This window comes from Rhyacophila brunnea, unplaced genomic scaffold (assembly GCF_057557595.1).
Source record: "Rhyacophila brunnea isolate RB1 unplaced genomic scaffold, BYU_Rbru_1.0 scaffold_6, whole genome shotgun sequence".
Lineage (NCBI taxonomy): Eukaryota > Metazoa > Arthropoda > Insecta > Trichoptera > Rhyacophilidae > Rhyacophila > Rhyacophila brunnea.
In genome coordinates this window covers 17,188,990-17,209,593 of record NW_028233276.1, presented here as the reverse complement: position 1 = coordinate 17,209,593, position 20,604 = coordinate 17,188,990, and the positions used below count along the sequence as shown (strand labels likewise).

At 33.8% G+C, this 20,604-nt stretch overlaps 1 protein-coding gene across 2 annotated transcripts in view; it reads left to right on the top strand.

Annotated features, from left to right (window-relative positions):
* Positions 1-2,217: 2,217 nt before the first annotated feature.
* Positions 2,218-20,604, top strand: part of LOC147065320 (uncharacterized) — a 29,450-nt gene continuing 11,063 nt past the window's right edge. The window contains exons 1-2 of one of the 2 annotated variants that reach the window (XM_085956641.1): positions 2,218-2,311; positions 14,489-14,682. In XM_085956641.1, the coding sequence (XP_085812767.1) occupies positions 14,493-14,682 (190 nt within the window). In that variant the 5' untranslated portion in view covers positions 2,218-2,311; positions 14,489-14,492. Of the gene's footprint in view, positions 2,312-10,331; positions 10,579-14,488; positions 14,683-20,604 lie in introns of those variants that run through there. The other variant, XM_085956642.1, reaches the window with a different exon arrangement.

The window sequence follows — 20,604 nt, the reverse complement described above, 5'->3', positions numbered from 1 at the left end:
TCCTCCTGCGTGAGAACGAGTTTATGTGAACGATTTATAAATTCTTAGTTTGATAACTTCTTAAATAATTAAATGGCGTAGTTAGCTCTATCGGTATACAGATATGTACTGTATAAATTTTGTATTTACCTACTCGTCTCTGTATAGGTACTTACTATTTTTTTCTAATAGTTGCTGCATCTATTTCTTTATTTTTAAACACTATTTTAATACTATTTCTTTAATTTTTTTTAAAATATTCTGTGCTCGTCTTGAATCTATAATCTGTAAAATTTGTTATATGTAAATTAATTTTTAATTTGAATCTTTATGGTAGGTATGTGGATATGTTGTTTTTTAAGTTTAATTAATTAACAAACTGAACTATCCCAAATGAGACAGTAATATAAGTTATAAGCAGTGACGAGTGGTGGTAGAAGTAACATGCCTGCTGATTATGGGTGGTAGATAAAGTAAGAGTAAAGAATAATACAATTCTTGACGGTATACTTTGTTGAGACGAGGTTCTTTCGCCTGCGGCGCTGACAATCCTTGCCCACTTGCTCAATATACATCCGCGTAAGAAGTTAAAAGTTTATTGTTGCATTTATACATCCAACGTACGTACGTATGTAAAGAAAAAAAATTAAGCATACCGTTTTTTCGGAAAATTATAGAGCGTTCCTGTTCGTGAAATTTTCCATTTCGAGCACTGGATTCGTCCTGGGGTATAATATCTAATCCTATAGGACGTTTAATGATGAAATTGAATAGTGGTAGCTGATACTCAGCATAATATCCAGCGCTCGAAATGGAAAATTTCACGAGCCGTAGCTATCGATAATTTTACGAAAATATTAACATGCATAGTTATCTAATTTTATGTGTATTTTATAAAAAAATAAGTGTTTCATTCAAAAATAAGTCATTTTTTCCAAAGACGGGGGCGATAATTTTGGGGATTTTATGAACCGGAACGGCACTCCGCTCCATTTAGAGCCCTGATACTATGCGGATAATTAAGAATTTGGGGTAGGTACAGGACATTAAATGATCCCTTATTATGATCTCTTTTCAACTTATAATCACATAAAATATTTTAATACGATAGGGGAGTATTATTGTAATCGTCGTTGTTTTAAAATTGAGAATAAATCTATATTTTCTAGTTCTGAGTTATGATTGATTTTTCAAATCAGTGTCCAAAAACGACCACCATCTTTGATTCAAGACATCGCACGAGCCTCTTGCCACGATTTCGAGCAAAAAAGCTGAACAGAAATTAAGCCAATCAGCTTTTAGCGAAAACTATGAATTCATTGTTTTATTGCATGTAATATTAATATGCGTAAACAGATAGATGTATGTACGTACGTCCTGGCATTATGTCTTTTATGACAATTATACCCTCTGCGAAATTGGACAGTTTGGAATGTTGAAAATACAGTAAGTAATAGCAATAAATTGTTTTCACTAAAAACTGTCAAAATTACATAATGTCAGTTTAGGTTTTTGGAGCATTCTAACGATTCAAGGGCCCCCTGAGCTTTAAGGAAAATCACCACTGCCACATACAATTCGACATATTACGTAGTTAGATATTTCTGGTAAAAAGCACATCAAACCCTCCCCCCACTTAATTCGTATTAATCTACAGGAAAATTTAATACTACTTATATATTTAAAAAAAAACATGAGTAGGTACCTACCAACTTTGTTGATAACCATAAATTGAGATAATTCCAAATTTAAAGGTTGTTGTCAATGTTTTGCCGGTTTAGTAAACAAATAATTTTATACATAATGTTGTATGAACGAATACGCTCCTTGAAGTGACACAAAGATTCTCAAAAAATGTAAAGGGTCGATAAACTATTCCAGTGAATCACCGGATAAATAAGATTTTTTTTTAATACGTACTTGTGTCATTTTACTATTCGATACAAGACTTTAAGATTTACCAATTAGGTCACTTAGATTCAGTTTACGCTGACGAGTCTTTTAAACGCCCTCCATTTTCGCATTATTGATCGAGCGGCAAGCGTCAATTCCCCGTTGAGAAAACTCGAGTTTCCCGCTCTTAGAAATTCTAATTCAGTTCACAATCTCTGTCATATTGGGTGGATCTCCTTATCAATAGTCGCGCATGTGTGCGGAGGTCCATCGCAAATGTGTGGGTGACTCTTTGTTTACTGGCAGGTATACCCGAGATGCGAACGTATTTTTCCCAGTTGATCCTGTGATATCAATTTGGAAACACATTCAACAAGTGCTATACATCTCGCGGGTCAGCGGAAAATTGTGACGTAAAAACTGGGAAACGTGAATAAATGTAAGATTATTATTATTGTAATCTAACATATTATTTAAATCATATTTGGGCTAAATTTCATAACTAACGATTCGGTCACGATTACATTTGAAATAACTTATGCATTTTTAAATCACATATTGTATTATATGTGATGAAAACGTCAGTAAAATTGGCATGGTTTTTCAATGATTAGATGTTGCCCAAAAGAAGAATAATAATGTGTAGTTATTTAATAAAATACGTTAATTATTCGTATATTGATAGATTCGGAAAAGTGTGTATGTTAGTTTCGTTTGAAATATTGTCCATAGATTAAACGATTGAAAAATTAAAATGAGACGTGATTCATTTAATCATAGCTAACCTCATGATTTATTATTTATTTAGATCGGGGCCAACTTCATTAACTCACAAAGACTTTTTAGATTCGTTTGAACTATATATATGTGTACATATGTAATTCGTAATGTATAATATGTAAGTAGACTGTAGACTTACCATGTGTGCCGATTTGACCGGGATTGTCCCGGATTGAAGATATCTTTTCGAAGTACCGTTCGGCTTCTCATTTTGTCTAGGTTTGTAATTTAGGACACTTTTGTTGGCCGGTAATATGCCCTGCTAAGTAAAAAGACAGTGTTTTTGGTTTCGGTGAAATGAGAACCCAAATTTTAAACTACCGTTTCTCATGTAGTATATAAGTAAAACTATAAGATGTTTGGCATAATATAACAACATAACGATCTAATAATTTTACATAATATATGTTTAAAATTGGATCCTCGTTTCATTAAAACCAAACGCACTGTTTTTTTTACTTAGCAGGGCAGTAATGTACATAACTGAGACATGAGAACATTATACGTTAGAGGTTTCACATACATATTTTTTAAATTAACTAACATTGAGTGTTAATGATAATATTTTATAATAGCTCACTATATTTGCCCATTCAAGATGATAAGAATTTATTGTAGGTAGTGTACACTCTGTGGATGCCCATAATATTATGATCTAATTAGGATAGGGCACGATCAAAGAAGATACATAAGTATCTATATTAAAATCTTTAATAATATTTTCATATGTAATAAACTAATAATATATAATGTAACTATATAAAATTTATGGTCACACCTAATTCCGATTTAACAAATGAATAAAGCATAATATACTGTCATTCGCATTACACACTGGCGTAGAGTAGGCAAGGTACATTTTACAAAATTATAGTTATTTCGTTTATAACACAATTATCAAGACTACTATGGAATTGTACCAAGTATGTACTGACTGAATTCATAAGGTACCTACGTTTTATTAACTTATTATAATAATATGATAATATTATTCTACTTTTATATCATACTAATTCACTGCCAAATAGGAAGTCCCACTCCGTACCGCATCTGCTAACATAGGGAACAGCACCGGGCAATTATTAATTTAAGATTAAAGTGGTTCGAACCGGTATTTCTCGACACTGTTTCACATTCAATTCTAAAAAATAACGATCGAAGTATTTTAATGCCGAACAAAAACCGAGGACCTAGGTACATAATATAGTCGTAATCTATCTATATGGTATATTTTTTAGATACCAAACACTTTCACGTTTCTGTCGTAAGGGTTTAATCATGCGCAATGTTTGTGTTAAATTCTCTAGTTACTACAATTCTGTCATAACGATATTACCTTTTTGCAAATTTTGCCGAGTCTGACACATTAACATATTCTTATCTACATTGAATGTATCTAATCGAGACATAATATCTCATACCATAATGGTATAAGTACGTTTCGTTTATATTACTTGAAGGCGCTTCCTACAGGGCTCGAAATGGACCGGAACGCACCGGAGCGCCGTTCCTGTTCGTGAAATCGGTAAAATTATCGCTCCGTCTCGTGGAATAAATTATTTGACCGTCTGACCTGGGTAGGCCATATAATAGAAAATCTAACACACTTATTTTTATGAAAAAAAAAACACATACACTTTGATAACTTTACTATGTAAAAATCTTCAGAAAACTGTCGAGCGCTCCGGTTCGTAAATTTTTCCATTTCGAGCGCTGGTTTCCTAATTAATACAACTATGTAATAATATTATGTATATATCTTCAGCAGTAACCGCCAGATCTGCTTTATGGAAAAATCGCCCAGAAGTGTCAGGAAAATGAATTTAAGGCCGTACTAAGTTTAAAGATAGAAGTTCTATTGTTGAGATGATAATATATTATTAAATAAGATAACATACGTTCTCGATGGTTATAATACTTATAATAATAAACAATACAGTTCTGTTAGGACAAGTTATGGAAGTTAGATTTTTTTATGGCGTCGATGGTACAAACTATGCATTGAAATCATATTTAGATTCACGATTTGTTTTTGAAAATATTTTTTTGTATCTAGTTTCTAATCGCAAACATTTTCTTATCATAGCCATACCATTAAAGTTGACTAAAGGGGCCAAGTTTTACATGCCTAGCTATCAGCTATTTTTTTAACACTAGAGGTCAGCGTTAATAATTTACACTAATATCTTTGTATTTATGTAACATTAATTTAGTAAGTGGTAAATATCGGAATTGTCAATATTATTATTTTCATTGTTTTTTGAGAACAAATAAAATTTAATTTCGCGATTTCAGAGAAAACATTATTATCGTATTTTGTCGAGTGGAGGGATACTTACCAAAATTTATTTTTATTTTATTTTTAATTTTATTATGAGAATCAATAAGCGATTTTAAATCTTTCAAATATGTATCGCACTATGTCTAAGAAAAATATTCCTTCATGCGATAGATACCTGCAGGGACGCGCCAATGGTGACCGCCGCCTGGGTGCCAACAAGTATCTTATCTATGGTGCCAACCCAAAATTATTGCTCCCCTCTCCCAAAAACAAAAGTGGTGAAAATATGACAGAAATCGGAGAAAAGTTGAAACAATTATTTTATTGTCATCATAATATGTATATAAAAAAATATTTACCTATTAAATAGAAAACCTATGGTGATTTTTTTCATCGTAAAGTTCATTGTATGTGATAATAGCATTATAAATGTTTTCCTCGAACATTTACTGCCACCCGGGTGCTTTTCACCCCTAAAATCCCGGATTGGTGCGCCCCTGGATACCTAATAATGTTGAGTAAGATCATTTTGAATGGACACATAAGCATCCTTGCATCGTTAAACATCCATGTGCCATGACTGGACGAGATTCTGAAAAAGCAATTAACTGTGTCGTAGGATACGAAGGATCTGAAGATAAACAATGCGTGGGCCACGTACTAACAAGACAATAAGTAGAAAAGTACCGAGAGGTCTCATTTTTTACAGTGAAATCGCAACTAAACTTGTCTTTTATCGCCTGCTAAATAGTGCAGGATCCCATAGACTTCTCGTATACATAATATGCGGAACGCATTCTGACAATTGGAATAGGTTTTAGGGGTCACCAAGATATATAATGTCGATGTTGCCAGGCGATATTAGTGGTCAATTTTTTTTTATTGAGGTTTTAATTTTTTTTCTTATAACCCACCAAAAATTGTTCTGAATTCTTCAATAAAACCAAGACCGAATCAGGGATTGATTGAAAATGCAATAATTGTACCATGCCATCGGCATGGTCGTAGAACGGTTCGTCCCATTTGAAAAAATAAAAATAGCGGGTAGTGCAATGTGATCAAAATTATTGATTCTTAGGATCCTCCTTGGCTTAAATTATTTTATTTAGTAGCATTTTTGTATAAAATCACCCAAATTGGTTTCGTTACTATATCTATGCATATGACATTAGTTTTAGTATTATGGTTAATCCAGAAACAGTGTAGGTTGCATATAGAGGTAGGTGAATAAATTAAATAACGATAACCACTAATCACACTATGTACACATTTTTATTAAAAAAAAGAAACAACAAGTCAAGTGTTCAAACTGCTTTAAGTAAAGTATCAAACAAACACTACTTACACATTTGCACAATGATATATATGTCAAAGCCGATTTCTTAGAACTACATGATAATGTACGACAGTTAGAATTACATATGCATGGTTTAACTAAATAATTTGGTAGAGGTTCATTCGTCATTTGTCTTGGATACAATTTATGTTCTCGTAACTCATAGCCAAGTTATTGGAAATCAATAGGCTCAATAGTAGATCAGATGAGCTTTTTCTTAAATAAACTTGTGCTGAAGCCCTTAAACAGTGTAAATACTTATAATATGTAAGCTTTGGAGATCGTCCCTTAGATGTGGTGGATTAATTGCAAAGATTTTTTTGTGAGCCCTCAAAATAAATTACAGCTTTTTAAATTTATTTGCAAAAATCAACGAAGAAAGTGAGCTGTACATTTATGGTGGATTTGACGACCACACACTATGGTTTAAATTGAAGGGATCAATTTTCACTGACGCCATTGATGTAAAATAAAAATCATTTAGAAGCAGACTCTAAAATGCTCTCATATATTTCATGCTGTAAAAATGCAAAATTTGGAGATTATTACAGTCCCGATACAGATGTTTTAATCTTAGGCATTTATTTCTGGAATAAACTTGCAACGATTGGTTGCCGTGGATTATGGTTTAAGAGATCTCAGAAGAAATCCCGTATTTTAGGATGCCATTTGGCAGCTGAATCTCTTGAAATATTTGTAATATTTTGCCGGCATTACATTCTTTAACCGGCTGCGATACCACTAGTCGAATAGGTACAAAAAAACAAGCTGTAACCATCTCGTTAATGAGTTTTGTCCAAGATGCACTTTCAGCTTTATGAAATGGATTGTTGGAGACCACAGCAGTTACAAGACCTGGAAAAAGTTTGCACTTACTTATTTATAAACAAAAAAACAACAGCGGATGAACTTCGATATAAATTTATTTCCCAAAATATTGGATTTAGTTTAAATTTGTTAAGAGGGATATGATTCATCGTATTTACAATATTTAAAGGCTTCAGCACAGGTTTATTTATGGAAAAGCTCACCTGATCCACTATTTGAGCCTATTTATTTCCTTCAACTTGGCTATGAGTTACAAGAAAATAATTTGTATCCAAGATAATTAATCACGAATGAACCTTTAACAAATTATTTAGTTAAACCATGCAAATTTAATTCTAACTGCCGTACATTATCATGTAGTTATAAGAAATCGGCTTTGACATGTATATCATTGTGCAAATGTGTAAGTAGTGTTTGTAAAAACTGTGATCATGATACTTTACTTAAAGCAGTTTGAACACTTGACTTGTTGTTTCTTTTTTTTAATAAATGTGTACTTAGTGTGGTTAGTGGTTATCGTTATTTTATTTATTCACCTACCTCTATATGCAACCTACACTGTTTCTGGATTAACCATAATACTAAAACTAATGTCATAAGCATAGATATAGTAAAGAAACCAATCTGGGTGATTTTATACAAAAATGCTTCTAAATAAAATAATTTAAGCCAAGGAGGATCCTAAGAATCAATAATTTTGATCACATTGCACTACCCGCTATTTTTATTTTTTCAAATGGGACGAACCGTTCTACGACCATGCCGATGGCATGGTACAATTATTGCATTTTCAATCAATCCCTGATTCGGTCTTGGTTTTATTGAAGAATTCAGAACAATTTTTGGTGGGTTGTAAGAAAAAAAATTAAAACCTCAATAAAAAAAAATTGACCACTAATATCGCCTGGCAACATCGACATTATATATCTTGGTGACCCCTAAAACCTATTCCAATTGTCAGAATGCGTTCCGCATATTATGTATACGAGAAGTCTATGGGATCCTGCACTAAAAGACGCCTGCGAACTAGGGTTCGCAATCTCGAAATCCAGAATCCCGAGATATTATACAATTATTGATACCGGTTACCAGAGATTTACAGAGATTGAAAAAATATAAACGTGGGATTTCAGGAATTAAAGCTATTTAAATGATTTTTTTTTTGAAACTTTAATATAAAGAAAATATAATATAGTTTCTCATAATATTAATTGAAAAATATTCGAAAATTATTATAGGTTACTTTGAGTTTATTTATTTAAAATATTTTAGTCATTAAATCTCAGGAATTTTTCAATTGCCATCCCAAAAAAAAATAATCCTACTCTAAAGGTAAAATTAATATAAAAAAACTCTCTAATATAACGTTGAAAAGATTATTTACAATTATTGGCAGCTTGGAAAAGCTGAAATGGGTCTCGAATCTGAATATAATGGTAAAATCTTAAGTTGGCTCCTCAGAATATTAAAAAAAAAAAAAAAGATTCATTGGCCGTTGCCTGGAAAATCCAACATGTAATTTTGTTTCCATTATTCGTGGTTTTTTTCAGAAAAAAATATTTCAGCCAACATTCTATCGATCTATCGATTTTCACCAATCCCGGGATACCGGATGGCAGATATGGATTGAAAATATTAACCCGGAAATCGTTGGCAGTAAGGATTGCAATCCTTACTGACTTATACACGAAATAAGTTAACTTAATTATATAATCTTTCTTGACTTTAAAAGATGCTTAGGTTGGTATACCAACCTCTCTATTATTTGGCATTGTTCCAACTTTAAATCTTCGTCAGTTTTGAGTCACCAGTGGTATTACTGATTCGCATAAGTTTTTATCAACGAATAAAATGATCGAAAGCATTGAAAGCATGAACATTGTAAAAAAAATAAGAATAAACAATACTATCTTTACGTAACATAGATGAATACTTTACTTTATGGGGAGAAACATAAAGTGTTACGTTGTCTCCTTTCCTCTATTTTTCACATTCCAACATAAATTATAATATGTATGTACATATTATATTATGCAGTGTATTATTTTTATATAATATAAGCACTTAATGCCTTTAATTAATGGTTGTGACTATCAATTATGGGTGGAAAATCAACCAATTGAAATAAAACATATATTATAGTAATTACAATACTTACATTACATTACATCACTACGTTCGATCTTAAAAGGATTAAATGATGCGATATATATATTAACAGATTTTTGTTTTTACGAGAAATGGAGGTTAGCCATGTGCTCAACCTATCAGATCCATTTCCAGACCCAGGATTCGACATTATAAGCTGACACGGTATCGCATGGCCATCGTGGGCATTTATACTTGCTACACATAATAAATTAATGATCAGAACTGATTTCGTCGGTTTTAAGAATGTACTGTGATGGGGACAAAATAGCTTCCGATATACATTAAATTATGTGGAATAGGTATATACATATTATAATATTATATATTGCGTTTCATTTGAAGTAATAGGTATATTATATTATTTACTGTATTTTAAGTGTAACTAGTATAACGCCGTAATATCGTAGCATACTTTAAATTAAGGCATTAATTAAATTATCGGCCTACACATTTAACGTTCACTATAGTTCTATGGTATGGAATTAGGTATGGACGCTAAACCAAGAGATGTCACGGAGAGTTGAAGCTTTCGAGATGTGCCTGTAGAGACGCATCCTCAAAAATTCCTTGGACTGACAGGGTGACTAAATGTTAAAGTTCTTAATCGAATGGGAAAGGACCGAGAAGTTCTGTGTATTATCAAAACTAGAAAACTACAGTACATCGGCCACATTATGAGATGACAAAAGTACAGCACCCCCCAACTTGTCAACAAAAGGAAAGAATCTTTCCTTGAATGACAAACGTAGCAGAGGACGACGCCGCATATCGTTTGGTACGAGTAAAACTCCACTTAACTATTCCGGGTAGTAGATGACAAAGCTAAGATCGCCCTGATGGTGGCTGACCTCCGATAGCGGATGTCACAAAAAGAAGAAGTGAGATACTTACTCGTACATCTGAAACGAAATCCGCACGTCCGAAACACAAGTTTTGTGTTTTGGTTTTTATTGCGTTTTATGGAAGCCGTACCTGAAGAATGCTAGTTTATAGAATTTTGTCCACCGTCTCCATTGGCAATCGTAGTTACGCCACTGCGTGTCAGTTATTTTGACTTGTTTTAAAATGCATATTTTTATCCCTAGTCGACGACGAATCGTCAAATAACAAGTTGGTTAATCTTTCTTTAGATTGCATGCACCGAATATATTAATTATTATAATCTTTGTGATAAGCAAATATTATCTATCATATTTATTTAGCGTTCTGAATTGCTACGGGCTGTACATTTTATATTCCTTCACAGTTTTCCACACATATCTGAAATATCAGTGATAGTGCAGTATTAGAGACGATTTTTATTGGATTAAATTATTACTCCGCATATCAGGTAGGTTGACTTCTTAATTTCCATAAAATCGTGAAGATCGACAAAATATTTACATACTATACTTCCATCCTAACTGTTCAAGCTTACCCATATTTCGCAATAATGGGTTAAAAATATAGCTCTAAATTAATATTATATTTTTACGTGTCTTATCTTAAAATTTATGTAAACAGTGTTGAAATACACTGACAGCAACGATAGTAAATCCAACTCATGTTCGCCAAGACAACACAGAATGTTCATGTACCCATGGCCTCCACAAGGGGGGAGCTGACAGGCCTCTAACCTGGGGGCCCGGGCTCATGGGGGGCTCGGCATGGCGAGTCGACTAAATAAGTGAGATAAACACACATCACAAACTTGCTCTAATAGTAAAAAAAGTCGCCTGCGGTCTATTTTCTTTTAGTAATGGTTATATTTTTAAATATGTGATTGTGCGATGAAATTTTTAACTGTGTCATTACTTGATAACTCCATAATTCAAGTGGATTTAAATAATGAAAATACAATAAATACCCTTAATTTTACCGTGAAGGCCATTTGAAAAACGATACTGTAGAGCGTCACACTGCCTTTAACCTTTGGGATGGGTAAGGGGGCCCAACAAAGATCTTAGCCTTGGGGCCCGCTTCAGGATGTGGGGGCCATGCATGTACTTATTGTATTGTCAAAAATAAAAAAAACACATTATTTTAATTGACCAATACTTATCCAAAAATCTGTAAAAATAAAAAAAATACTTTAAAATCTTAAAGATAAACTGATATACTTAGCCCCATGTCACATACAGCGAATTTTCCATGAAACTATTTTCCTATTTTTACTGGTTTTACGAAGGCATCATTTCCGTTTTGTAAAACTATGGTATTGAATGAGTGTAGGGTATATAAGCTTGATATGATTAAATGATTTGATATAATATAGGACTAGAAATATATTTTATTTTTATATAATATAGGTAGGTATACCTATATACTTTCACTCGATGTGTTTATGATAAATTCAGAATTGAATATAAATCCTACCACAATATTATGGCGTTATATCACATTTTGATAATATAACAAAACCTAATTATCTTCCTAATCGAAATTATATTTTATTTATCGACAAAATAGTCAAAAATTTACATACCTAATTCTCCCATAGCAATTAATTAACATATTCAATACTGAGACAGCAAAATACCCGTTTTATTCATCTAACAATGTTGTTCTGTACTTTAATGAGCTTATTCTGGATTTCATTTTCAATGGCAGTGCTGCATATTAGAAATACAAATTTTCTGCACATGAGCTACGCATTTTAAATGATTTATAAGTCAGTCTTGACCAACGCGTCAATATAAAAAGGGTGTATGTTCAGTTGTACTATAATATTATATAATATGATTTCAATGAATTTTTGAAGGTAAAACATTAACAGTCCCTATTTTATTTCCTTCGAGTCGTTTTCAAATTAAGAAATCTGCGAGAAAGTCCGCGTGATTCGTCCTATTACTTAACTTGAAGAGGAAAAGAAAATGTGAATTCCCGCGCTTTAAACTGAGACATAGTTTCCCTTTACAATCGCACAGTATTCTATCTGTACGGTAGGATAATAGTTTGATAGATTTCAGTGAGTGCCCAAAAGAAGATCAAAACTTATCATTTTAAGTACTAATGGGAAATTGAGTTATATTAAAGACAAGTGTTGTTATAACAATGAAAATGAAAGTGTCGTACATCACTGTCTGTTTTGATAGTGGATAGTAGATCACAGCCTACTTTAAGTTAAGCATGCCTGTTTTCAGTGACATCCCGTGAGGGTGTCGCTTGGGGGCGACAGTTACTCGAAGGGCGGCAAATCGAGGAAAATCATTTGGTATATTATGTAATAACGAAAATATATTACCATTAAATTAGGTCACTGGTTGGAAACAAAATGTATTATTTAACATAAAAGGTTTCACAGGACTGTATTTTTTTGTCGAGCTCGCGATGTCTAGTTTACTTCCGTTTCCCTTCGACGTCCATGGTGACGAGAAATGACACCGTGCACGGATGAATACAAAATACTGTATTAAAAAATGGGACGACATTTAGGCGCTGCCCAGGGGCGGCATTTTGTCTAGAGAAGTCACTGCCTGTTTTATATATCTGTATTCAAATATTTCATTGATTTTAAAAACCAACTTTAGTATATCGATTCATTTTATTATTATTATGTTGCTCGAAGTCTTACTTACTTATTCTTCAATCGATCCAATAGTCCTAATACCGGGCCTTCCTCTTATAATAATTTTAATTCCAATTATGTAGATCTATATTTTTTTTTAATAAATCAATCACTATCGGACAGAAATAAACTACAAATAGGTGAAATACAGGACACTACACCTTGAATAAACCTGTAGGAATGTTAGAGTACGAGTGCGAGCTTAAAAGAAATGTTTGAGACTTGATGTGTCATGAATAGATATTATATTATCATCCATGAATAATTTGTCCAACTGAATGAATCTCATAGGTATGCTAATTATACTGCAGTCTAAACGCTAGAAGATAAAAATATCATTTGGCCACGTATTTTTCCCGACTTATACCTACCTACGCGGTGTAAATGAGAACTGTTGGTATTGGCCATTATTGGTAGTACATATTGACGTGTGTGTCCCTGATAAGCTTCTATTGTCTTTGTTCTCCCAAGGTGCAGAACTAATCTGCCACCTGTGATGCCAATTGGTAGAGCAATAACTCAGTTCAGCCAAATCGCTTCGAATATTGATATAGTCCACCTACGCGAGAATGAGTGTAGGTGGACGCTGTTTTATAAATCCTTAAATCGGCGTGCTTCCATGTACGCACTTTATAATTTTTGTATTTACTCTTTTTATATCGTTTGGGAGGAAAAAAGTTGTTCCAATTAATGGGGAGTACCTCAGTCACCTGCGCTTTGCAGATGATATTGTTATATTCTCACAAGACCCGAAGGACTTCCAAGGCAGAATGCAAGAACTCGCGGATGTCAGTCAAACGGTCGGCCTAAAGATAAATGTCTCAAAGACAAAAGTGATGAGGAACTTCTTTTCGGGCTCTGCGATTATCTGTATTAATGGCACCCAACTCGAGCAAGTCAGCATCTACGTCTATCTCGGACAGCAGGTTCCCATAGACGGAAGCATGCACGATGAAATTGCTCGCAGAACAAAGCTGGGATGGAGTGCTTTCGGACGTCTAAATACTATCTTCAAGAATGACGTACTATTATGTCTTAAGCGTAGGGTGTTCAACCAATGTGTGCTGCCCGTGCTCACGTATGGCTGCGAGACGTAGACCCTCAACATGAGAGATGTCCAAAGGCTAAGAGTCGCACAGCGAGGCATGGAGAGGTGTATGTTGGGCATCACGCGAAAGGACCGTAAGAGAAACGAATGGGTTAGGAAGCAGACAGGAGTACGCGATGTAATAGAATAGACGTTGCCAAACAGCTGAAATGGAGATGGGCGGGGCACATTGCTCGTCGAAAGAACGGCCGCTGGACAAATGCCGTCATCCAATGGTACCTAAGGGGCACGAAGCGGCCACAGGGTCACCTTAGAGGCCGCTGGATTGACGAACTGATAAAGTTCGGCGGAAATACGTGGCAGCGAACGACACAGGACCGAGAGAGTTGGAGGAAACTTGTGGAGTAAAAACCAGCAGTAAATTGACCCCTGCTGATGATGATATTATTTTTCTAATACTGCTTCTATTTCTTTGTTTTTGAATACCGCTTCCATACTATTTCTTTATTTTTTATGTTACGTTGTGAACGTTTTGAATTTGTAATTTATAAAGTTCACTATATTATGTAACTTATTTTTTTTTTAATTATTATAATGGTAAATATTATCTGATTTTATTAATAGTTGTTCCTTTCTTTATTTCAGAGAAATGGTGTGGTCCAGGCCAACTTCAGTCCCTTACCCCAGCGTGTGGCATCGCTTCCAAGGGCGCAGACCTTTAGCGGATGGCAAGATTCCGACCTTTGTCGTGCAGGATGCTCCTCCAGAGATGTTCTCGGAGATCGTGGACTTCATGTCTACAACGTTTATGATACACGAGCCTACCTGCAAATCAATCAGTAAGAAACCATTATATCCATTGAATCGGTTATCGGTAACAGACGGGTTATCAATGCATTTCTCTAGGTCATTGATCGTTTTTTTCAGTTAGGTACATGTTCAAACACGCGCGTTAACATGATCTTACTCTCTACTTCAGTTATCGCTTATCAATTTATGGCTACGGCCGTATGTTGTAGCTTAACCACTGGGAAATGCCAATAGAAATGGCGTTTTTAAAAAGAATACTACCTTATTCTTAGGTTAATAATTATTATAAACCAATCATTATTCGTCGGATATTTTATCACATTTGAATGGTCAAATATATAACTTATAATCAATACCTTATCTTTAGAATTATCTTCAAATGTGATAATCGTGCCCATTTTTTGAATAATAAAATGCCTAATTCTTGTCAAAATTGGGATCACAAGGATTATAAATATATTTTTTTTATCGTAAATATCTTACTATATAATGTAAACATTATTTTTACCAATGGTTTTATAAATGCGTTTAAAAATTAATAAATCTAAAAAATCTTAAAACCACTGCACATGGATGTACTGAAATATGACTATATTCTACAAATTAGATCGAGAGGTTTAAAAGAATACTATTTTATGTAATAAAAATACTTTATGCATTCATCAAATGATTAAAATAAATATAAAGGATAGTAAGGCTTCAAAAGTATATAAATAGATTATCTACAACATTTAAGGAATTTCCAGGCTTATGCTCTGAAAATACCATAAAACCTCCATCTTGACCTACGTGGCGCACAATTTGAAAAATATTTCGTAAAAATTACTTTTCTTGTATCTTTTAGTATTTTATTTATTGTTAAATAGCCTGTAGATTGTTTCAATTATTGTAGCCTCCGTTTTCCGTCATTTTGAGATATTAATTGTAAAAAACCGTCAAGAACAATTAGGATGTCAGATAGAAAATTTAATTCAAACAAATAGAAAAACCGAATAGCGAAATAAAATGTCCGCGCGAAAAGATTAACCTTTAATAATTTGCCTCGGCCTATAGCGTCGTGTGTCCCAGGTTCGAATCCTGCGTCTGGCAAGTTCACATACCTATTGTATGGGTCAGAGAATGGACCTAGTAGATTGAGCAAGTGGCTGACAAAATCTGTTAATACAAACTATCACTCTGTGGAGGCCCATATGATCCTATCAGAATCGGACATGGTTGGTCGTAAGTATTAAATTTCGTGTGAAAATACACTTTTTTATATAAAGGTCGTAGTAACATAAAGTTTATAAGCCACTGGCTTAGAGAGAAAATACTTTCGAGTTTTGACCATAGACTAATATTATACTATATCGAGGGTATACTGACAGAAAGCATTAAGTCATATATTATACTACCTAGTTTCGACCATTAATTTGATACGACTTATTACCATAGATAACTTATTACACCTTTGTTCTCGAGATGGCATTTTTATAGTGAGCTTCACGGCAATAGATATTATGGATAAATTAATTACCATAGATAGTTATTTTCAATAATAACACTAAAAAGAGCACAACAAAATAACAATGAACATTGTAAAATAATACAGTGATGTCAGATTTTGATAATAATAGTCTAAATTTATATTATCATCTTGTAAAATAAAAAGTAAGTACAAACAAGGTCGGTCGTAGCACGTGCCCAAGCCCGATTAATGGGCCATCCATGGACTGAAACCGTATGCGGTTTAGAACCGTGTGCCATCCTAAGCTTATCTTTTCCGTTCTTGGAAATATATTTTCACAAACTATATTATAATCATCTGATCGTATTCGTTTATACCATACACTTACACTTACAAATTTAGTGAAAATATATTTTCATGAACAAAAATCATAAGTTTAGTATTAATTTATACCACACGGATCTAAACCGCATACGGTTTCAGTTCGTGGATGGCCTCTAAAGCACGTGCATGGACCGCTGAAATGATTATTATATTCCAATCCGAAGACGCCTTTATTACCTCCCGATTACATAACAAGCTACCGAACATTTTGACAATACATAATTATGACAAAACTACTTCGGTACTAACACCCTCTTTTTATGACGGCACCCATCTGGATGCACCCCACCTGCGCGTGGTCGTAAAACTAATTAGCTACGGCGTTTGATTGTCGTTAGCAATAGAATAGCAAACTGCTTATCTACAAAACAGTTATTCGACCAGTAGCTACCTATGGCTGTGAGACATGGTGCCTCATTCAAAGGGAAGAACATAAACTGGCCATATTCGAAAGAAAGATCCTCAGGAGAATTTTCGGGCCCACATTGGAAAATGGAAGTTTAAGGATAAAAATGAACCACGAGTTAGAAGAGTTAATAAAACATGAAACGGTGGTGAAATTCTGTCGATCCCAAAGACTAAGGTGGGCTGGACACGTTGAGAGAATGCCTGAGCACAGGACACCAAAAATCATGACCAAGTGGATCCCACAGTGGAAACGGTCTAGGGGCAGACCAAAGAAGAGGTGGGCTGACTGTATCGAAGAGGACTGGAGAAAGATGGGGAGGGTTGGAGACTGGAGAGGAGCAGCCAGGGAAAGGAGCGTGTGGAGGACAATTTTAGAGGAGGCCAAATCCCGCCCCGGGATGTAGTGCCGAGAAAGAGAAGAGAAAGAGTTTGATTGTCGTTACCCCGGATTTACATAGTGTTCATTCCTCATATTTTAACGTTTCATTATTTAGTATCTGCCTTTCAGCCGCCAGATCAAGAAATGCTTTTAATAATGAGATAAAAATACACGAGATGTGTAAGCAAACATAAAAATTATAATTATCTTGTAATTTCTACTGTGTCTCAATAAATCCGTTTGCATAATCAGTATTTGTTCTGAAGAATTCCCACCACCAAAAACATTCATCTAGGTACTCTCTCCTGCGATTCCTCTCTGTATTCGTTTTAGGTATTTCATAATTTAGGTGTTTTGTAGGTACCTGCTACATTTAATGGTTAACATGTCACTTTAATAATATGTTCTTAAATTTAGGCGAACCTCTAGCTTTTTTTTTAAGGGGGACGACATCAAAAGTTTCGATTTCATAGAGCCATCTATTACCAGAATTACAAAGCATATAGGTCAATAGGTATTTTTTGCATTTTATTTCAATCGGATTTTTTTATATTTTGTCAGATTATTATAAAAATATACGTGGACCATAGACTGGTAGTACCTTATAATAATTACTTATGTAAATTTAATTGGAATGGATTGGATTAGATTTTGGATTTTATAGTAATATTAAAAAATATATACATATAATAATATTATGTAATAATATTTATCTGTGATAACAATCTGTCAATTATTGACATTCTCATAGTAATGAAGATTATTAATTAGGTATGGAATCATTAGACCATACACTTGATCTCCATAAAAATGGCGTCACAGGCTATTTTACACCACATTTTTACAAAATAATGATTCGGTTTATCATATACATAAGTAAAAATATAAATATTATCAATACATTATTAGAACAATCCGAAAATGACAGCCGCTTTGGTGTATTTGAAAATAATTAAATACACCCAAATTTGTTGATAATATTGTTTTTTTGGCATTCACAAAACGTAATAATAATATGTAGGCAGGCACACTGCAGAGTTTGCTTGAAAAACTTTGCTTGGACGCATCCGTCAGTCACGCAGGTACCAAATTTACCTACTTGGGTCATTTAAATTTATTTTGTCACTGGCTGCATAGTCTTGCACCATCGCAAACATGCAATGTTGCGCCAATTTTGATTTGTGACTAAGTATAAATATGCCAGTCGAGATTATTTTTTACATCTTTTTAACATTTGGTAAATACTTCTGATTACTTATACAAATATTGGAAACCGGTTAAGTAAAACTAAATAAGGACTGTTCTAATTATTTAAATCTGAATATATCCTAAATTAATTTTACTGATTAATATTTTTGATATTATTTAGTTTGCAGAAATTTTATGTTTTTTTATGTAGGTATAAACATTGTGTCAATTTTATTTTCGATTAATATATATTATTTCAATTTCATTTTTTTTAAACATATTGTGGACATTACAAATTATATGTTTAAGACGTTCACGACATGACATTTAGAAACAATGAAATATAAAACGGGATTACATTAAAAAGACATAGATCAGTATAGAGATAGATAGTATGTTTACTGTTCTGTTCTGTTCCGAACTGTTCCGGGTAGCAGACGACAAAGATAAGATCCCCTTGATGGTGGCCGACCTCCGCTAGGGGATGGCACAATAAAAAGAAGAAGTATGTTATTAAACAGTAGAAATGTGTAAATATAAAAAATATAAATTAGATAGGTACAAGGAAGTACACCGGATGAGTTAAGCAGACCCTATTTTAAGAATTTATAAAACAACGTCCACCCAAACTCATCCTCACGTAGGTGGAATATATCAACATCCGAAGCAATTTCGTTGAGCATAGTTATCGCCCTCCCAATTGGCATTACCAGTGACAGGTTGGTTCTGCACCTTGGGAGAATAAACAACTGATGGTCTCTATTTCTAAAATAGTTATCAGGGACACATAGGTCAACACTGCCCAGAATGGCAGAGTTCTCATTTATACCTCGTATAAGTCGAAAAAAATATGTAGCTAAATAAAGATTTCTTCTAAATTGCAGACTGCAGTAGGTAAGCATGCCTTAGAGAAAGTCAGTTGGAAAAAGCCACGGATAGTATCCATACAACAAGTAAAGGAGTCTCAAGAATTTCTTCTGAACCCTCTCCATCATAAGACAATACTTCAACTGATGCGGTGCCCAAACAATAGACCAACTCTCAAGTCTGCTTCGAACTAAAGAATTAAATAAAATTGTTAATACCGTAACATCCGAAAAGACCCGGGAAGTAGGTACGCATGACGAAGCCCAACATTTTAAGCGCCTTGTTACAAATGGTAACTATATGGCTAATAAATGTCAGTTTACTCTCAAACGTAATGCCAAGATCCCTTACAGATTTCGTGACAGAACTCTGCCATGGATCGAGTATTGGAAGGTGCCAGGATGCCAGGTGCCAAAAAAGGTGCCAGAACTCACTTCTTGCCAAACTTCTTACCTACTAAAGAAAATTGTATTCAAATATCATTTAAAGCAACTTTTCCTATGCCAAGAAGCGCATAAAAAAATTAAACAAAAAAACATATTAATATACAAATAAACAACTAAAGTTGTAAAAAATTAAACTGTAAAAACATCATAAGTATAGATATTTGAATAAAAGTATATAGTGATTTCCATGGCCCCCACATCTTGAAGCCCCGTCCAGGATCTTTGGCGGCCTCCCTACCTATCAGACAGTGTGACGCTCTATAGTAGTGTTTTTCAAATGGTGTTTGAGGTAAAATTAAGGGTATTCAGTGTATCAACAAACATTAACCAAAAAATGCAATTAATTACACAACCACCTATTTTGAAATGTTAATACGCCTGAAGGAAATTGCAGGCGATTTTTTTTACGATTAGGGCAAATTTGTGATGTGTGTTTATCTCACTTATCTGGTCAATGTATTTTGAAGGACCATAAAGTGTCAAAGGTGGTCCGACGAGTTTGTTTTGGTCTGTTTTGGTCTTCAAAGAAGATCTTATTGGGGTAATAATTAGATTTATTTGCGAAAATTCGCGTTCACATTCACTTGAAGTAATTCTAATAGAATGCAATGCATATATCAAACGCGATAGTTTTTCAGGATATGTAGGTATGTCTTTTCATGAGATGATTCAGGAAAATTAACTTGTACCTACCTACTATGTAAGCGCGAACATTATTTCGTCTGATTGCTTTTATATAATTGAGAATGTCTCAGGACCAGTTACCCAAACTGAGGTTGCTATGCACTCAAGTGTGCTTTAACTGAAGTTATCTGACAAGTCAAGAGTGGTC